We start from the raw sequence: 14,876 nt of genomic DNA on the forward strand, positions 1-14,876 counted from the left end.
AACCACAGGACTAAGAGATAAAATGCTGTTTGATGTATATAAACACTAGAGAATCCATTTTGATTTAATAAAAGGACAAGTTCATTGTATATCCAATGAGAAAATATTTCCCCTTTCCTGAAAATGCTCCCTTATTCTAAAAATAGGGGATTGCTTTTTTTCCCAGGATGTGAGGTGAGTGGGATCAAGATAGCTGTTATATTCATGTCTCAAAATGCACTGTGGTGGGAAATTCAGAATGCAGTGAAGGGTAATAAACCATTTACTTCATCGAAACAGAAGGCTGAATTTAAAGCAGCAAGTAAAGGATATAACAGCAACAGTATACAATCATTATTTGCAATCTTGTAGTTGCCTAAATCTCTGTAATGCATTACTTTAAAAGCTTCAGATCAATGGTTTTATAATACTTTACCAATATTTCAACATCTGAAAAGTCTTAACAGGTTAAACCCTATAGTCTTAAATTTCAAATATGACCTAACTCAATCTTTTTATTTTTTGGATGTTCTCTCTCAAATTTCTATTTGTTTTTATTAATCGATAAATGATGAAGAATTTTAGGTGCCTATCCACGAAGAAATGAAATTTTTATCTTTTTAGGAGCCTAAAAAATGAATAGAAAAAAGTCAATTCCAACATAATGTTATCAAAATAACCTTTTAGAATAGAATGTTACAATTACTTAATTATTTACACTTATCTGGCTCTACCATTCAAAGTGCATCCAGACTTCAAAGCTAACCCTTAAGTAATGTCATGGTTGATAGCGTCTAATTTCATTGTTTAGCTGACGTCTTGAAGATCCAAAAGAACCAAGACAAACACATCTATTGTTTTGGCTACTGTATCAGTCTTCATCACTGTTGTTTTTGGGTGAAATACATTGCAGCTGACCCTTGGTGAGAGACTAAAATAGACATGTGTTATTTCTGCCTGCCCAGCATCCCTTCTGCAATTTTCCTTTGGAGAACCCCCCTAGTCTAGACAGCGTGCAGCTAACACCAAATGCCTTTTCAGAGGAAGACACCTGAATTCAAGTTTACTCAGGAGAACAGTCCCTTCTCTATGTTCAGAAAGGGGCAAGCGACTCAGACTGCCCCTATAAGAAGAGCCCTGAGACTTCTGAGAAGTCATCTCTCTTTCTTGCTAGGACTAAGTTGGTAGTAGCATCTAAGGAGCTATCATTAGGAAATGACTTATCTGAAAATGAAGCCAAAACCAGAAAACAGATCTTGATAACCTTGACTGGCAGATCCAGCCATATTTCCACTGGCAAGATATACTCGTAGCCTTTTTGCGTTAACCAGATAAAGTCCATTATACTTAAGCCAGTTTGAATCTGCTTCCTCATTTGCAGCTAAAAGAATCCTGGGTCTAAAATGAGACAACGCTAAAAATAAACATGACTGCTTTTGAGGTTTCTAATGGATTTTCCTCCCTATATATATTATCTCATTTAATCACCACAACTCAGGAAAGTAAATACCTATTAACATTAAATTAATATTCATTACTTTTAGAACACATACTATGTGGAAAAGGGATGGAGAATGCTAGAAGAGTGATCAATCTGAAATCTGGTGACCACAGAAGTCTCACTTCATGGGAAAAAAAGCAGAGGTTACGTATCTCAAGTCATTCAGTAGATATTCATCAAACGGAAGATAAACAGTATATAGCGGAGCTGGGGTGCAACTGTTGCACTAATCCCTCAATGATCAATTAGGAGGCTCTTGGAACAGCCCAGGCCAGACAAATGAATGCCCAATAGGTAGCCCTATGAGAATGGTTCAAACAATAGGACAGAGATGGAGTCAAATTAGATGTTGGGGCGGGGGTGGGGGGATCCCATGTGGGTGCAGCTGTTGTCACTGGAACAGGAGAAGAAGGAAGGGGCAGAGTTTGGGAGGCAAGGAAGGAGACAAGGTGTGGGTCAATTAAACATGCCTGTAGGGTATATAAGCTACAAGGTCCAGCAGGCCCTCAGGATGGCAGGCCTGGGCTGCAGAGAGGCTGAGATAGGAAATGCAAGATGGGGCATCACTGGCATATAGATGGCAGTTCAGGCTGGGGCACTGCCCTGCTACAGCCTCTCCAGGAAGAGAAGAGGAACAAGGAGCTGGCGACCGACGCCCTCCAGGTAATCTCAGTCCGGCTTGTGAGCTCCATGAAAACAGGCTTTCCCGGACAGGGCTGGTCCTCAGTGTAGAGTATATCGTAGGTTCTGCGTGAGTGCTTCTCCAGGGACCCTCTGCGGCCGCAGCTGCCAGCTATCCTGGGTGGCCGCTATACTGGATGCAGTCTCATTACTCAGCCCTCACCTCTTAAATTAGTTCATGCTCTCACGTTAGGTGTAATCGCAGGTGGCAGCGCTTTCTGGGGATGTCTCAAAAAGACTGGAGTTGAAAAAAATATTTTTGTGTCATTTTAATTTAAAGTAAAATTGTTGCCTGTTTCCCCACCCTTTCCCTTTCTCCTGGCAAGCCCAGTGGCCCTGGCAAGTCCAAACAGAGGCGGGTGTCAGAGATGGGGTTCCCCCCAGATAATTCTTTAGACAGCCATGGAAGTCTCAAAGAAACAAAGGGAGGTTGAGAAGCTGAAAGGCGCGGCTACTGGCGATTCCAAGACAGGTTTCCCCGCGTGGGGGAGCGCGTACCCTAGGGGCGGCAGACCCCGCTGGTGGCAAACCCTGATGTTGAAAGGAAATGCAGTCAGTCCGCGCCCCCAGATCTTGCCAGATCCCCGGGCTTGTGCCGGGCTGCCTCCTGCCGCTCGTCCGCTCTGGCTCCGCTGAACATGCAGGTTCAAGGTCGCCCGGGGGTGACCGCAGCGCTAGTTGCGCCGGTGGCCAGCATCCCCACCCGCCTCTGCTCGGGGTCCGGAGCCGGCGCTTCTGCTCTGGACGTGACCGAGAGGTCCGCTCGTCCTTCTGCTTCCGCCGGGTTAACTGCCTGCGTTCATCCTTCAAGTCTCCGCCTGCTGGCTCCTCCGGCTGGAACGAACCCTTCCTCTCACCCTCTCCGCAGCTCCCTTCTGCCTGCCACTTACCAAAACTGTGTTTTTGCTTCCCCGTTTGTGATTACGTGTGTGTGTGTAAAGTTCTGAGTCAATGCGTGAGGCAAAAATTCTTTTAAGGTCAAAATTACTCTTGAAAAATCGCCCATAAATCACAAGACATGACGTCTACACTCAACGCCTGATGCGCAGGTACACGTGGATAAAACAAGCAGTTAAGGGGCACAGTACATAAAAAATACGGATGCAATATTAAATTGTAAGTGCAAAAGAGAAAATGCGATCAGGTAAATGAGACTGCGTGCAACGCCACTGTACTTGTCACTGCCTAGTGTGCTGGACTGTAAGAGGCACGAAGGCGGGCCTCATCTGCCTTGGCTCACCACGGCATCCTCAGCGCCCGGCCCAGTGCCTGGCACTTCGTACACGTTCAATGATCTATCCCGAATAAAAGAACGAACGAAGGAATGCACACTCGCTGGGACTCCACGGCCCACAGACAAGGGGGTTCGAGAGGCGGGCGAGGGCGGCTGGGCGAACTCCATCGCCGTGGCCGCGGGCTGGGGAGGCGGCGCTGAGACTCGCCTGGAGTCCAGCAAGCGGGCTCCCGACCGCGGCACCGGCACCTCCCGCCGAGGGCACCGCGCACGCCCCGCCCCGTCCCGCCCCGTCGCGCACGCACGCGCCCTGCAGCCCGGCCGCCCGGCCAGCTCGCTCGCCCAAGCTCACCGCGCGCCGGCTGCCCCTCGCGCCTGCGCCCGCTGGGGGGCGCTCCCCTCCCACCCCGCGCGCCCACACACGGGCGCCTCACGCGCCCGATTCTATTCCCGACCCCGGGCGCGCGCACCGCCTCCTACCTGCGGGCTGGCGATTGGAGGCGGGCGGAAGGGCTGAGGGGGCTGAATAAGACGCTGGCATGAGGCGGGAGGCGAAAGAGCGAGCGGCCGCGGCGGACAGTCCGGGCACGGGCGCGCGCGCGCGCCCCCAGTCCTCGCTCCCTCAGCCGACTCCCGGCCAGAGCCCAACCCTGCTGCCGCGCGCCGCCCGCCTCGCCGCGCCTAATAACAACGGCGCCCGGGGTCAGGTGGCCGAGCGCGGACAGCGCCGCCATTGGCTCAGCGGGGAGCGCGGCGCGTTAGGATTGGCTGGGGGGCGGAGCCTAGGCCGGTGCGGGGGCGGAGCTGTGGAGGGAGGCCGGCTAGGAGGCAGCGGGGGCGGGGCCAGGCGGCGGTCCGCGCCTTTGTGCCCGGCGCGCGCTCTCCGCCGGCTCCGGCTGCAGCGCCGGCTGCATCAATAATTCAGAGCGGCGGCGGCAGCGGCGGGTGCGAGCTGGAGGCGGCGGAAGCAGCGGGGACCGAGCGGCAGCGGCTATGCATCCAAGTACGGCTGGGCAGCCGCGGCACCCCTGAGGCCCGGGCGGGGCTCCGGGAGCAACGCGCGGGGGGCACGCTTGCCTGGGAGTGCGAGGAAGAGCAGTAGTGTCCGGAGCGGCGTCTGCGAAGCTTCGAACGGAGCTGAGGAGGGGGCTTCGGAGTGGGGCTGGGGCGGGGGGGGGCGGCTGGCGCAAGCAGCCCCCGGGGTGGGGGGCGGGGTGGGCGCCGGCGTCGCGATGCTGGGCGTCGTGGAGCTGCTGCTGCTGGGGGCGGCGTGGCTGGCGGGCCCGGCCCGCGGGCAGAATGAGACGGAGCCCATCGTGCTGGAAGGCAAGTGCCTGGTGGTGTGCGACTCCAACCCCACGTCCGACCCCACGGGCACAGCTCTGGGCATCTCTGTACGCTCTGGCAGCGCCAAGGTGGCTTTCTCTGCCATCAGAAGCACCAACCACGAGCCGTCCGAGATGAGTAATCGCACTATGATCATCTACTTTGACCAGGTGAGTGCTCCATGCAGATTGGTTTGCGGGGCGGGGGAGAGGTGGAAGGTTGATGTTCGATTCACTCCACGGCTCTGCAGAGGCTCGGGGACAGGAGTTCGGGACTGACTCTTGCCTACTCCCTTCGTTCCTGTCTCTTTATAGGTACTAGTGAACATCGGGAACAACTTTGATTCAGAACGCAGCACTTTCATCGCCCCGCGCAAAGGGATCTACAGTTTTAACTTCCACGTGGTTAAAGTCTACAACAGACAGACCATTCAGGTCAGCCACCGCCTCAGGGTCGGGCCCCGGCTGCGCAGGGGGCTATTAGCCGCAGGAGTGAGCGGGCCGTATTGGGGTGGGCGATAGAAGGGGCAGCTGCATGTACCTGGGGTTGCTTGGTTGGACGAGTAGCAGGGCCTCACAGTTCTGTGGCCTCAACTGTGTTTCTTGCTTCTTTCGCCGGCTCTTGGAACCTAGTCCCCTTCCCACACAGAGTTTCCTGCCTTCACCTTCTGGGCCCCTCCAAAGAGGTTCTCCCCCTTTTCGACGGGACTGCAGGGATTTCCCATGGCGGTTGCTGGTTAGCATCAGAGACAGTTCCCTCTTCCCAGCAGCTTTTTGCGACCCTCGCCTTCAGCACCACAGACAGTATCCCCATTCCCTGTCCCAGCTGGGAAGCCTGGACTCCTGTGTGGGTGCCCTCAGCACCAACCTCAGGGGGGCTCCTGGCATCCGTCTGGGGACCGACTCTGGGTTTTTGAACCACCAGCGCCTGAGCCCAGGCGGTTGAAGGGTGGAGAAAGAAGGGAGGGGGTGTAGTGCTACTCCCTCTGGGCTCCAGCCGGCACTCACCGGCTTTCCAGATTCCCGAAGGTGTCCAGCTTTCCTTTGGGCAGATACAGAAGGCAGGATGCACGGCTGGTGAGAGGGCGCTGGGCCTCTGGCGGCTGATGCCACGGCAAGGGCAAAAGCAGGCAGTGGTGGCACGGCTGGATCTGGGATAGGAATTGAGCCGGGTTTGGGGATGAAGCACAGAGTGCAGCGCTGGTGAAATTTCTCATCAGCCAGAACCCTCGCCCAGCTTCTCCACTTTGTCTCCACAGTTCCAGGCAGCTAGGACCAGGAGGAACCAGGGTTTTTGTTTGTTTTGTTTGTTCTCCCGGAAACTCCAGTTGGCCTGAGTTTCTCTTTGAAGGGGGGGGGGGGGGGGTAAAAGTATCAGGGCACCTGAACTGCCTACGGGTTCATTAAACTGGATAAAAGCGCAGTCGGGACTTGCTTGGCGGGCTCAAGGAATGAAAGTGACTCTCTTTTGGGGGGCAGGCCCTTCCTGTCACCCAGTTTGGCTGTCTTTCGCCCCATTGGACCTTCAGCAGTAAGCGGCAAAGCTCCTTTTTCTACCCCCACCCCTTTCCACCATGTTCCCAGGCCTTTATGGCTGCTAGCCAAGTGGCAAAGGTTCGCGTCTTTACCGCCGCTTAGGTACCCGCCTAGGTTGCTCCTCTGAAGCAGGCCTTTCTCTTTCCCAGGTGAGCCTCATGTTAAACGGGTGGCCGGTGATTTCAGCCTTTGCTGGTGACCAGGACGTGACCCGGGAGGCCGCCAGCAATGGAGTTCTAATCCAGATGGAGAAAGGCGACCGAGCATACCTCAAGCTGGAGCGGGGGAACTTGATGGGGGGCTGGAAGTACTCGACCTTCTCCGGATTCCTGGTGTTTCCCCTCTGACTGGCTCATCGCCACCGGAATGGAGGCAGGGAGAGGGCGAAGGCAGGAGGAAGGCAGGAGGGGGAATGAGAAAGAGGCTGAAATTTAGAGGACGAGAAAGCGGCACGACTTGAAACTTCCTACATGTTCCCCAGCTGTATCCGGGTAAAAGGTGCGCGCGGGTGGTCGGACTACTCTGTCCGTTTCCTCATTAGGAGAAGTAAATTCCGCTTAGCTCTGCGCACTCCCATTTCCAAAAATAAACTCGTCTCCCCCATTCCGGTTGAAGTAATCAAGAAAGACTGCCTTGTCATTGTTTCTACCCCCATGTTCCTATTCTCTACAATTTATACAAAGGAAACTTTGTATTTCACTGTATAATGTGAAATATGTTCCTCCTCAGACCCCTCTGAATCTTTCCACCTGCTGAAATCTAATATGCCCCTCCCCTCTTTTTAGTTTGGAGAGGGGATAAGGTTCTTGTTTTGTTTTGTTTTGAATGGGGGAGGTAGTTTTAATTTGGCAAGTATTGCTCTTAAAACACCGCTCAAGATTTAATTAGCTGAAGATACTTTGTGTCCTCCGCTGCTTGTTAGCAGAGAAAGGACTCACCTTAGGGGTGACTGGTTCAAAAATATATATAAATATATATCATTTGTATTCAAAGAACTCTTGCCAGTGGAAACTGGCTGTATTTCCGTATTTCTATGTCCTATTCGGAGTGATCGTGAAATCTAAGGCTGCTTGATGTCTTGATGCTTGTCAATGCCCTCGTGTTCTGTGGCTCCACTAAATGCCAGGAGGTTCTTACGGACGCTTCCCCATCCTCTGTAACATACGTGTGAATAGCCAAGATTTAATTTTGCTTTAACCCAATAAGGTTGAAGTGGGACTTTTATTTTTTCTGGAACAGCTTTCTAAACTCCGCATCTTTCCCAGCTGCGAGGTTTGGGGGCGGGCTGTGGAAGGGCGAGGCTCAGAGGCGCGGGAAGTCGACTTGGTGAAAACGCAACCCTTGGTGAGAACGCAACCCGGGAAAGGCCGGGGCTCGAGCGCATCCTTGCGAAGCCGACCTGCGCTCCTTTTTGCGCCAGGCCTAGAGCCAGCCCCGCGTTCGCCTGTGCTCCCTGCTTTGGCCGAAATCTTGTTAGGCCCGGCGCCACTACCGGCCTGGAAGCGAAGTTTGGATTTTCCAAAGTCCAAATGCATCAGGAAGAATCCCGATTGGAGGAGCCGGCACGACTCCCACGCCTCTGCCCCTGGATTTCCCCACTGTCCGCCCCACAGTTCCCGAAGCAGCGAATGTTTTATACCACCGCCTCTGAATCCCGAGTCCGCCTGCCGTATTACCCGGGCGCCCAGGACCTGTGATTGCGCTCAATGCAGGACTTTCATTTAAGAGGTTCGTCCAGGAGTTTTGATTGTATCGGAACATAATGTGAAAGCAAAATTGAAATAAACGACTTCGTTTTAAGTCTGGAAGTATGACCCAGTCGCTTCAGCAGCGGGGAGGTCGGGCGCCAGGAAGCGGGTGGCTGCCAAGGGCCTGGGGGCAAGAGTCTGGGCCTGGATAAGCACTTCTGGCTTTGATCCTTTTAGAAGTTTTTTCCTAGCCGAGATTCAGGGGTAAATTTAATTGGCTTCTGGGGGGTAAGGAGAAGGGGGGTAATAATAGCACAATAAGCAATGTTTCTCGTAATTCCTGCGGCTCGTCTGATTGAAATTCACCGAGCACTCGGCCTTCCTTGAAACGCGGACCTGTTCCACCTCCGCGCTTAATCCAGGGGGCACGCAGCCCTAACCCTGCTCTCCGAAGCCCCAGCGGCCCGAGGTCCCCAGGGGGATAGCTAGGGACTTCAGGAGTGAGGAGTGCTTTTCTCTATCCCACAATTCTCTCCCTGTAGTCAGTTCCCAGGGAAGTGGGGATGAGGTGCAATCCTGAACCCTAGAGAGATTTAAAAAGAAAAGCTATTCTTTTTAAAAAGGGACACTTTAAAAAATGCTTTCTCCGCATTCTTCCAGTTGGGAGGGAGAGATCACGGAGAACTGGAGTCTTTGGCAGAACTAGCTCCATCCAACTGTTCTGTTCCTGAACAGCCAGTTCACCAGGCATGCACCCACGGTGCATCAGGTACTCTCCTCTCCGCCTAGGATGAGGGCTCATGGGCCCTGCTGGTTGGGTAGTCACGACCCAAGGAAGCAGAGCCCCTAACACACCGTCAGCTTGCTTGCTGTGGGTGGTTGGTCACCCCTCTTCCTGGGGAGGGTACCACCAGCGTATCTGTCCAGGCTTTGGGACCACCAGGCTGTGCTCCAGCTGGGTGACTTTGGCAAGTCCTCCTCTGGCCTCAGTTTGCCCAACTTATAAAGACAAAGAGGAATTAAAAAATCTTCAAGAGTCCCTCCTGCTCTGAGATTCCAGCCATCCTCTGTTACTTGAACATGGGCTTGCAGTTCTTTGGCCTGGGTTTAATGAGTCCTGGCTGTTACCTGCAACTGATCTGGCTCCTGGGGGCAGTCTCCTGAATGCTAGGCCTGAGGCTGGGGTGGTGGCAAAGAGGAAGCCTGCCTATCCAGGAACTCAGGCTCACCTGGAGCCCCAGCTCTGAAGCCCGGAAGGTGAACCAGAAGGGAGAAAGTGGGCCCCAAGAGGGACAGAGAGGGGAAATTATCCCTTAATTCTGTCCTGGTTCTAGCTGAGGGAGGGCCCCTGTCTTCCCAAAGGTCTGATTTTGGCATTAGAGACCCTTCTCAGACTGGCTCCAGCCACTGCTGATCCCTTCCCTCTGCCATTTGTTGAGCCCATCTCCCACTCCTGTCTTCATGCCTCTGCACCTGCTGTTCCTTTGCTTCAATTGGAAGCACCCTTTCTCTCCTCTGCTTTTCAAAATCCTGTCTTTCTGGGGATCTAAGCAGTTCAAGTAAGAACCTGCCTCCTCTGGGAAGCCTTTCTATAGCTGCTTTTCCAAGGTTCACTGGCCCCTCCTCGCTCTCCCAGCAGGCCTTGTTTGGCACTGGTTGGCAGGGGAGATATCTGGGCCTGGGCCTGCCTCCCGCTCTGCAGTGGGTTCCAGGGGTTAGTGGTACCCACTCCAGCAAGCTCTCAGAAGTGCTAAGCAGGCAGTCCTGCCCCAGAAGCCCCAGGGGAAATGTGTTCTTCACCCTCCCCTAAACCGCCCTTATCTTCAGGCCTGAGCCTCCCATCAGTCTGGGTGGAGATGTGGACAGCTCTCCCCAGGGACCTAGAGTTGGAGTTAGAGGCCTCACTGGGGCAGGGCACTTGTCAATTGGGCCACCTCCCTCACCTCTGGGATAGGGGTGGGGGTGATCATTACCTGTGCCAGAGGCAGGTGAGTCAAGCTTCATCTGAAAATTGTGCTCCAGCTGAGAGGGAACCAGGTACTCCTAACTGGTGTGTTGGGTACTGAGAGGGATAGAGGAAAAAAGGCCAGCGGCTGCAGTGGAGACTACATCCCTGCCCCTAACCAGAGGCTAGGGAGGGGGCCCATCCTAAAACCTCCACCTCACCGTGGTTCCCTTTAATGCTTCCAACCTTCTAGGCCCTTTCAGATCTGGGCCGTGCCTCCTGCTTTCATCTCATATAAACCTGATCAGAATAGAGCCTGTGGGGGTTCAAGGACCACCCACCCCCTCATTCAGCCTCCCTCTCAAAAGTCTCAAAGAATCCTCCCCTGCCCAGGTCTTCTTGGTTACTTCCTCCTCTCCCGCCTCCTGGAAGCCTTCCTCACCCCGGAGAAGCAGAGTGATTACCCCTTCCTGGCCTCCCTCTTTGCAGCGTGGTCTTTCTTACCTCCCTCCCTCAGCCCCCAACCCCAGTTTCCTGCGGGCTGCAGCAGTGTTAGGGGTTTCGTGCGGGGGGAGGTGGGGACTCGGGAGGTTTCTAGGACCCAACGAGCCCAGACCTGACTTCCAGGCCCGGGTTTTCCGGGCGGCGCCGAGTGCCCGTAGGAGCCTCCCGGCCAGCGCGGAATCGCTGGCGAGAAGCCGGAGTCACTCGCGTGTGCTGTCTGGAGCCGTCCCGGGCTCCGCTAGGTCCTGCGCAGTCCCCCTAGCTCGCTCACACGCCCGCCACGGCTTCCACCGTCCCCAGAGCTGGGAGCCCCCCCCCGGAGCTGTGCTGGAGCACTAATGCTCCAAACCTGGTGGACCGACTCCTAAAGAGAACAAAATGACCCAGCTGGAGAGGGAACCTCACCCCACTCTTTAATTGTGCCTTGATGGGGGGATGGGCGCGGAGCGAAGGGGCGGGACGCTCCCGCGGGTCCCAGGCGGGGTCCTGATGTCTCAGGCGGGGTCCTTGGCCCCTTCGGACCAAGTGGAGGATGAGACACCATGCGCTGCGGACGCCGCCTGCTACTCTGCCCCTGACTTGATGTGCGACCCAAGACTGCTCCCCTCGTCCGCCCCCCCCCGCCCCCGCCCGCCACTTCCCTGTCTGAACTTTTCCCTCAACTCCCAAGTGAGAGGGGTGGGCTAGATGTCTCGGGTTTGCTCTGAGACATCTTTTCGGATAAACGCGTCGGTGAGTCTAAGCCTTCCGCCTCCCCGCAACCAGCCATATAACTCCAGGCGTGCGCTTGGTCCAGTCCTTGTCACCCCCACTGGCTTTCAAACAAAACTGAAACCTATTACCGACTCTGACTCTGCGGGAGGCCAGCAGTGCCCTGGAACTGGGAGGTCAAGCCTGGAGGGAAAGCGCAGGTACACCTCCCTTTGAGCCAATTTAATTCGGAGGAAAAGGTTTCCCAGGGGCGATTACAAAGGTCTCTTGGTCTCTTTGCACAAACCTCCTCATTGGAGATACATCCACACTCTGAGCCTCAGTTTGCTTACATTTCAAATGGGGATAGTAATGCCTTCACAACAGGGTGGTTGAGAAGACTGCTCTAAAAGGTATGAAAATGTTCAGCGCTGCCCTAGCCCTACCCATAAGTAGGTGCTGAATAAATGGTAGCAACAGTAAGGAGCAGTGGGCACCTGGGGCATCACCCTATCACAGAAGCAGGATATAGGGGAACATCTGTGTATTTATCAAATAAATAATAAAACTAAAACCAGATAGGAAGAAGGACACAGCAAGTGAATGGTAGAATTAGGATCCTACAGCCTTTGCTTTCCCTGCACACCTGTCTCCCCACCCCCCTCTAGTCAATAACGAGAACAGACACCTGTATTCCCTAAGTGTCTTTCATTTCCATCCCTGTTGCTCATATATTTGCATTGGCCACTATGGATGAATATTCTTTGGTTTTATGTCTGAATGCTCTCCCCGTTAGGGATGAGCCCTGTTTCCATGTCTGTGTCCCTTCAGAGGGTGAGCCCCTCTAAGGTGGGTACCGCATCCTGTTCATCTTGCTTGGCTCAGGGCCTCCCGTGGTGCCTGGCACAGAACAGGCGTCTGTGATGGTGTCATGAATGAAACCAAACTGTGCCTGGTGTGATTGCAGGACATTGACCCAACCAGTGAAACTGCCCTTCAGGGGAACTTCCCAGATCCTTCAGTCCTCTATCTCCTCCTCAGTGGCAGGAATGCTGACATGGAAGTGCTTTCAGACCCTGTGCAGGCAGAAAAACCTTCCCAGGCACCTGTACTTACTCTCACCTCTCCCATTTATTCTGAGCTCAGCCTGCTCCCCAAGGAGTCCCAGCTTTGACCATAGAATAGCAGCAAGCAGGGACAGCAAGGAAGAGGCCAAGATTAGATGTATGGGTGGTGTTTGAAGTTGTTGCTAGGTCTTCTGACTGGAAAAACACTTTTAACTGGGAACATACTTCAGGCAGTAGTGAGGAGACGCAGTGTAGCTGAAATCAAGAAGGAGAATTTCATGATTATAAAGAAAGGATTTCTGGTTGTGTAGTCACAGTCCAGAGCCTAGGGAGGTCTTTGTTCATCTTGCTAAACTCTGAAGAGGTCCGGGAAGAGGTGCAGGGGAGGGACCAGCGACTGAAGGGATTGACCCCCGCCTAACCCGAGCAGGCTCCAATCTGACCTTCAAGGCTTCACTTGAGCTCCAACCACCTCATATGCACAGCTGTCTCTGACCCCCACGCATCAGGACCTCACTCTCTGCTGACCACCTGAACTCTCCTATTCAGATGACACCCTGACCACAACTCTGCTGGGCACTGAGCTCCATAAGGATAAACCCTCATCTGCTGTTCCCCACAGAGCACCTAGTGCCTGGCACAGTGTCAGGGCTGGTAGATGCTCTATAAATGTTCCTTGAATGAATGGGTGAGTGAACACATGAATGGGTGGGCAGACAAAGGGAGGGATTGCTGGTTGCATCATGAGTGTATCTGCCTGATCCACCAGACTGTGAACTCTGCAAAGGTATTTACCTTGTTATTGGCTTAATTTACATCTTCAGTGCCTAACACAGTGCCTGGAATAGGGTCGACATGAAAAGTGTGTCTTGAATGGATGGATGGATGGATGAGGAATTATAGTACTCTGGCAATGAAATTCCTTGGACTGTGATTCTGAAGTGCAGGCTTCGCATGGTGCTCCTCTCTAAATCTCCACCATCACCCCAGACAGCCTCGTTTATTCTAGAATGGAATGGAATTGTACCTGTTGTCTGGAGTTGACCTTATGGCACAAGTTGTCCTTGATGCTGTTGCCCTGCCCCAGCCCCAACACACACCTTAGAGGGCAGGGATCATATTTTATTTTCCTTAAAGGGCAGGAATACCCTCCCTTTCTTCCAACACCTAATGATATGATTCAGTATTGATTGATTGGTTGTTTAACCCAGGATCAAGCCATGAAGTCTCTGGAAATGGGTGGAGTTGAAGCCCTTGATTATGGTGGTAAAGCCCAGAAGGTTTTTCAATGGTGCCAGAATAGTGGCAAGATGTTGACAGTAGCCACACAATGCCTTGCCAATGAGGGAGCTGGTATTTCCCCAGCAGACCCTGGTTTGTGGCTAGACATATGGTCTCTGGGTTTTTGTTTTAGCTGAAAGCAGGATGACCTCTGAAATCCCCTCACAGCTTTGGGTTCTGCTGCAGACCATGGAGGTGGAGTGGGCTCAGTTGGTTTCCTCTGAAGAAAATCAAGGATTCCGCAAATCCTCCTCCTTCCTCAGACCCAGTGTCCAGCTGGGAGTTCAGCCCAACAAAGAGTTCTCTAGAATGCTCTGCTAGCCAGCAGCAACCTACTTACTCAGGTGAGGCTCCAAGAGCCTTTTCTTCCATCATCAGAAATTACTGCCTCCTTTCAGGGAAACTTGCAAAGAGGGAAGAGGGAATTACTAACAAAGGAGAGGCAACTGGGCATCTCATTCTCCTCATTTAAAAAGAAGCTGTGTGCTCTGCCCAGATCTGGTATTGGATAGACTCTCCTTTGTATTCTGAGAGACTCAAAAATAAACTCCCCAATGTGTACTTGTGCTGAGAAGTTCAGATGGTTTTATAATGACTGAGTGGCTCCGAATATGCAGCTGATGTGGAGCCTGCTATTTTACTAACTCGTCTTGATCAAAGTTGGTCAATTTAGGTCTCAGAAATATTCCACATTCTCTCTCTCTCTCCCTTTCTCTCTTTTTGAAGGAGTTCATTTCAGGTAGATGGATTATTTACTTATTCTGAAGATGCCAAGGGAGAGGGCATGTTAGCAATACCAATTGAGCTGTGGGTGCGGGCTTACAGCTCATCCTTCACGTGGCATCTGAGTGTCTGGTGCTTTTCCTTCCTTCTCCTCTGGGCTCTTGGATGCTGGCCCAGTGGGAACTTGCTTGGCAGGTTCACCAGCATGTGGGCCTAAGTAATCTCCTGCATCAATCTGAGTGACAGTGGTACTCCTTGAGGCTGTAAAGTTGGCAGCTGTTTTCTTCTATTGCCTAAATGTGTCCCTGTGTCTGTCATGAGAAGCTGGGGTCCAGGCTGAGGGTAGAAGCAAGTCTGTTCCCCCAGGATTGAAACTAGATGACCTCTAGGATCCCATTCCAACTGGCAGCCTATGAAATGCAAGATTCTCTGGATGTAGTTGGGGTCTTTTGAGTTTCCAGCTTAAAACTATCCCCCAAATCCTACCTTCAAGGCTTAGCCAACAGGAAAACTATGTGGTGACTAGCTTTTGGAGCAGTGCTTTGAATCTTCTTTCCCTCTTAATTCTCTCTCCCATCAGTAGCCTGAGTGAGCTTCTCGAGCATAAACCAAACCACACCACATGAATCCTCTGCTTGAAATCATCCATTGTCTTCACAATGCACTGTGACTTCTTAGAGTGGCTTGCCAGACTTCCGTGATCTGGTCCCTATTGACCCTTA

At 52.9% G+C, this 14,876-nt stretch overlaps 1 protein-coding gene across 1 annotated transcript; it reads left to right on the top strand.

Annotated features, from left to right (window-relative positions):
* Positions 1-4,627: 4,627 nt before the first annotated feature.
* CBLN1 (cerebellin 1 precursor) lies at positions 4,628-7,078 on the top strand. The gene is made up of 3 exons (XM_035025336.1): positions 4,628-4,891; positions 5,036-5,155; positions 6,406-7,078. Exons 1-3 carry the CDS (start codon positions 4,628-4,630, stop codon positions 6,601-6,603), a joined length of 582 nt encoding a protein of 193 aa, XP_034881227.1. The 3' UTR covers positions 6,604-7,078.
* Positions 7,079-14,876: the final 7,798 nt, after the last annotated feature.

Source organism: Mirounga leonina, unplaced genomic scaffold (genome assembly GCF_011800145.1).
Source record: "Mirounga leonina isolate KUSES-001 unplaced genomic scaffold, KU_Mleo_1.0 Mir_180, whole genome shotgun sequence".
Classification (NCBI taxonomy): Eukaryota; Metazoa; Chordata; class Mammalia; order Carnivora; family Phocidae; genus Mirounga; species Mirounga leonina.

Excerpts from the sequence above, each read along its gene's own strand:
- CBLN1 (XM_035025336.1), top strand. The coding sequence starts at position 4,628 with ATGCTGGGCGTCGTGGAGCTGCTGCTGCTGGGGGCGGCGTGGCTGGCG. Across the intron at positions 4,892-5,035 it reads TGATCATCTACTTTGACCAG|GTACTAGTGAACATCGGGAA; the intron begins GTGAGTGCTCCA and ends GTCTCTTTATAG. Across the intron at positions 5,156-6,405 it reads ACAACAGACAGACCATTCAG|GTGAGCCTCATGTTAAACGG; the intron begins GTCAGCCACCGC and ends TCTCTTTCCCAG.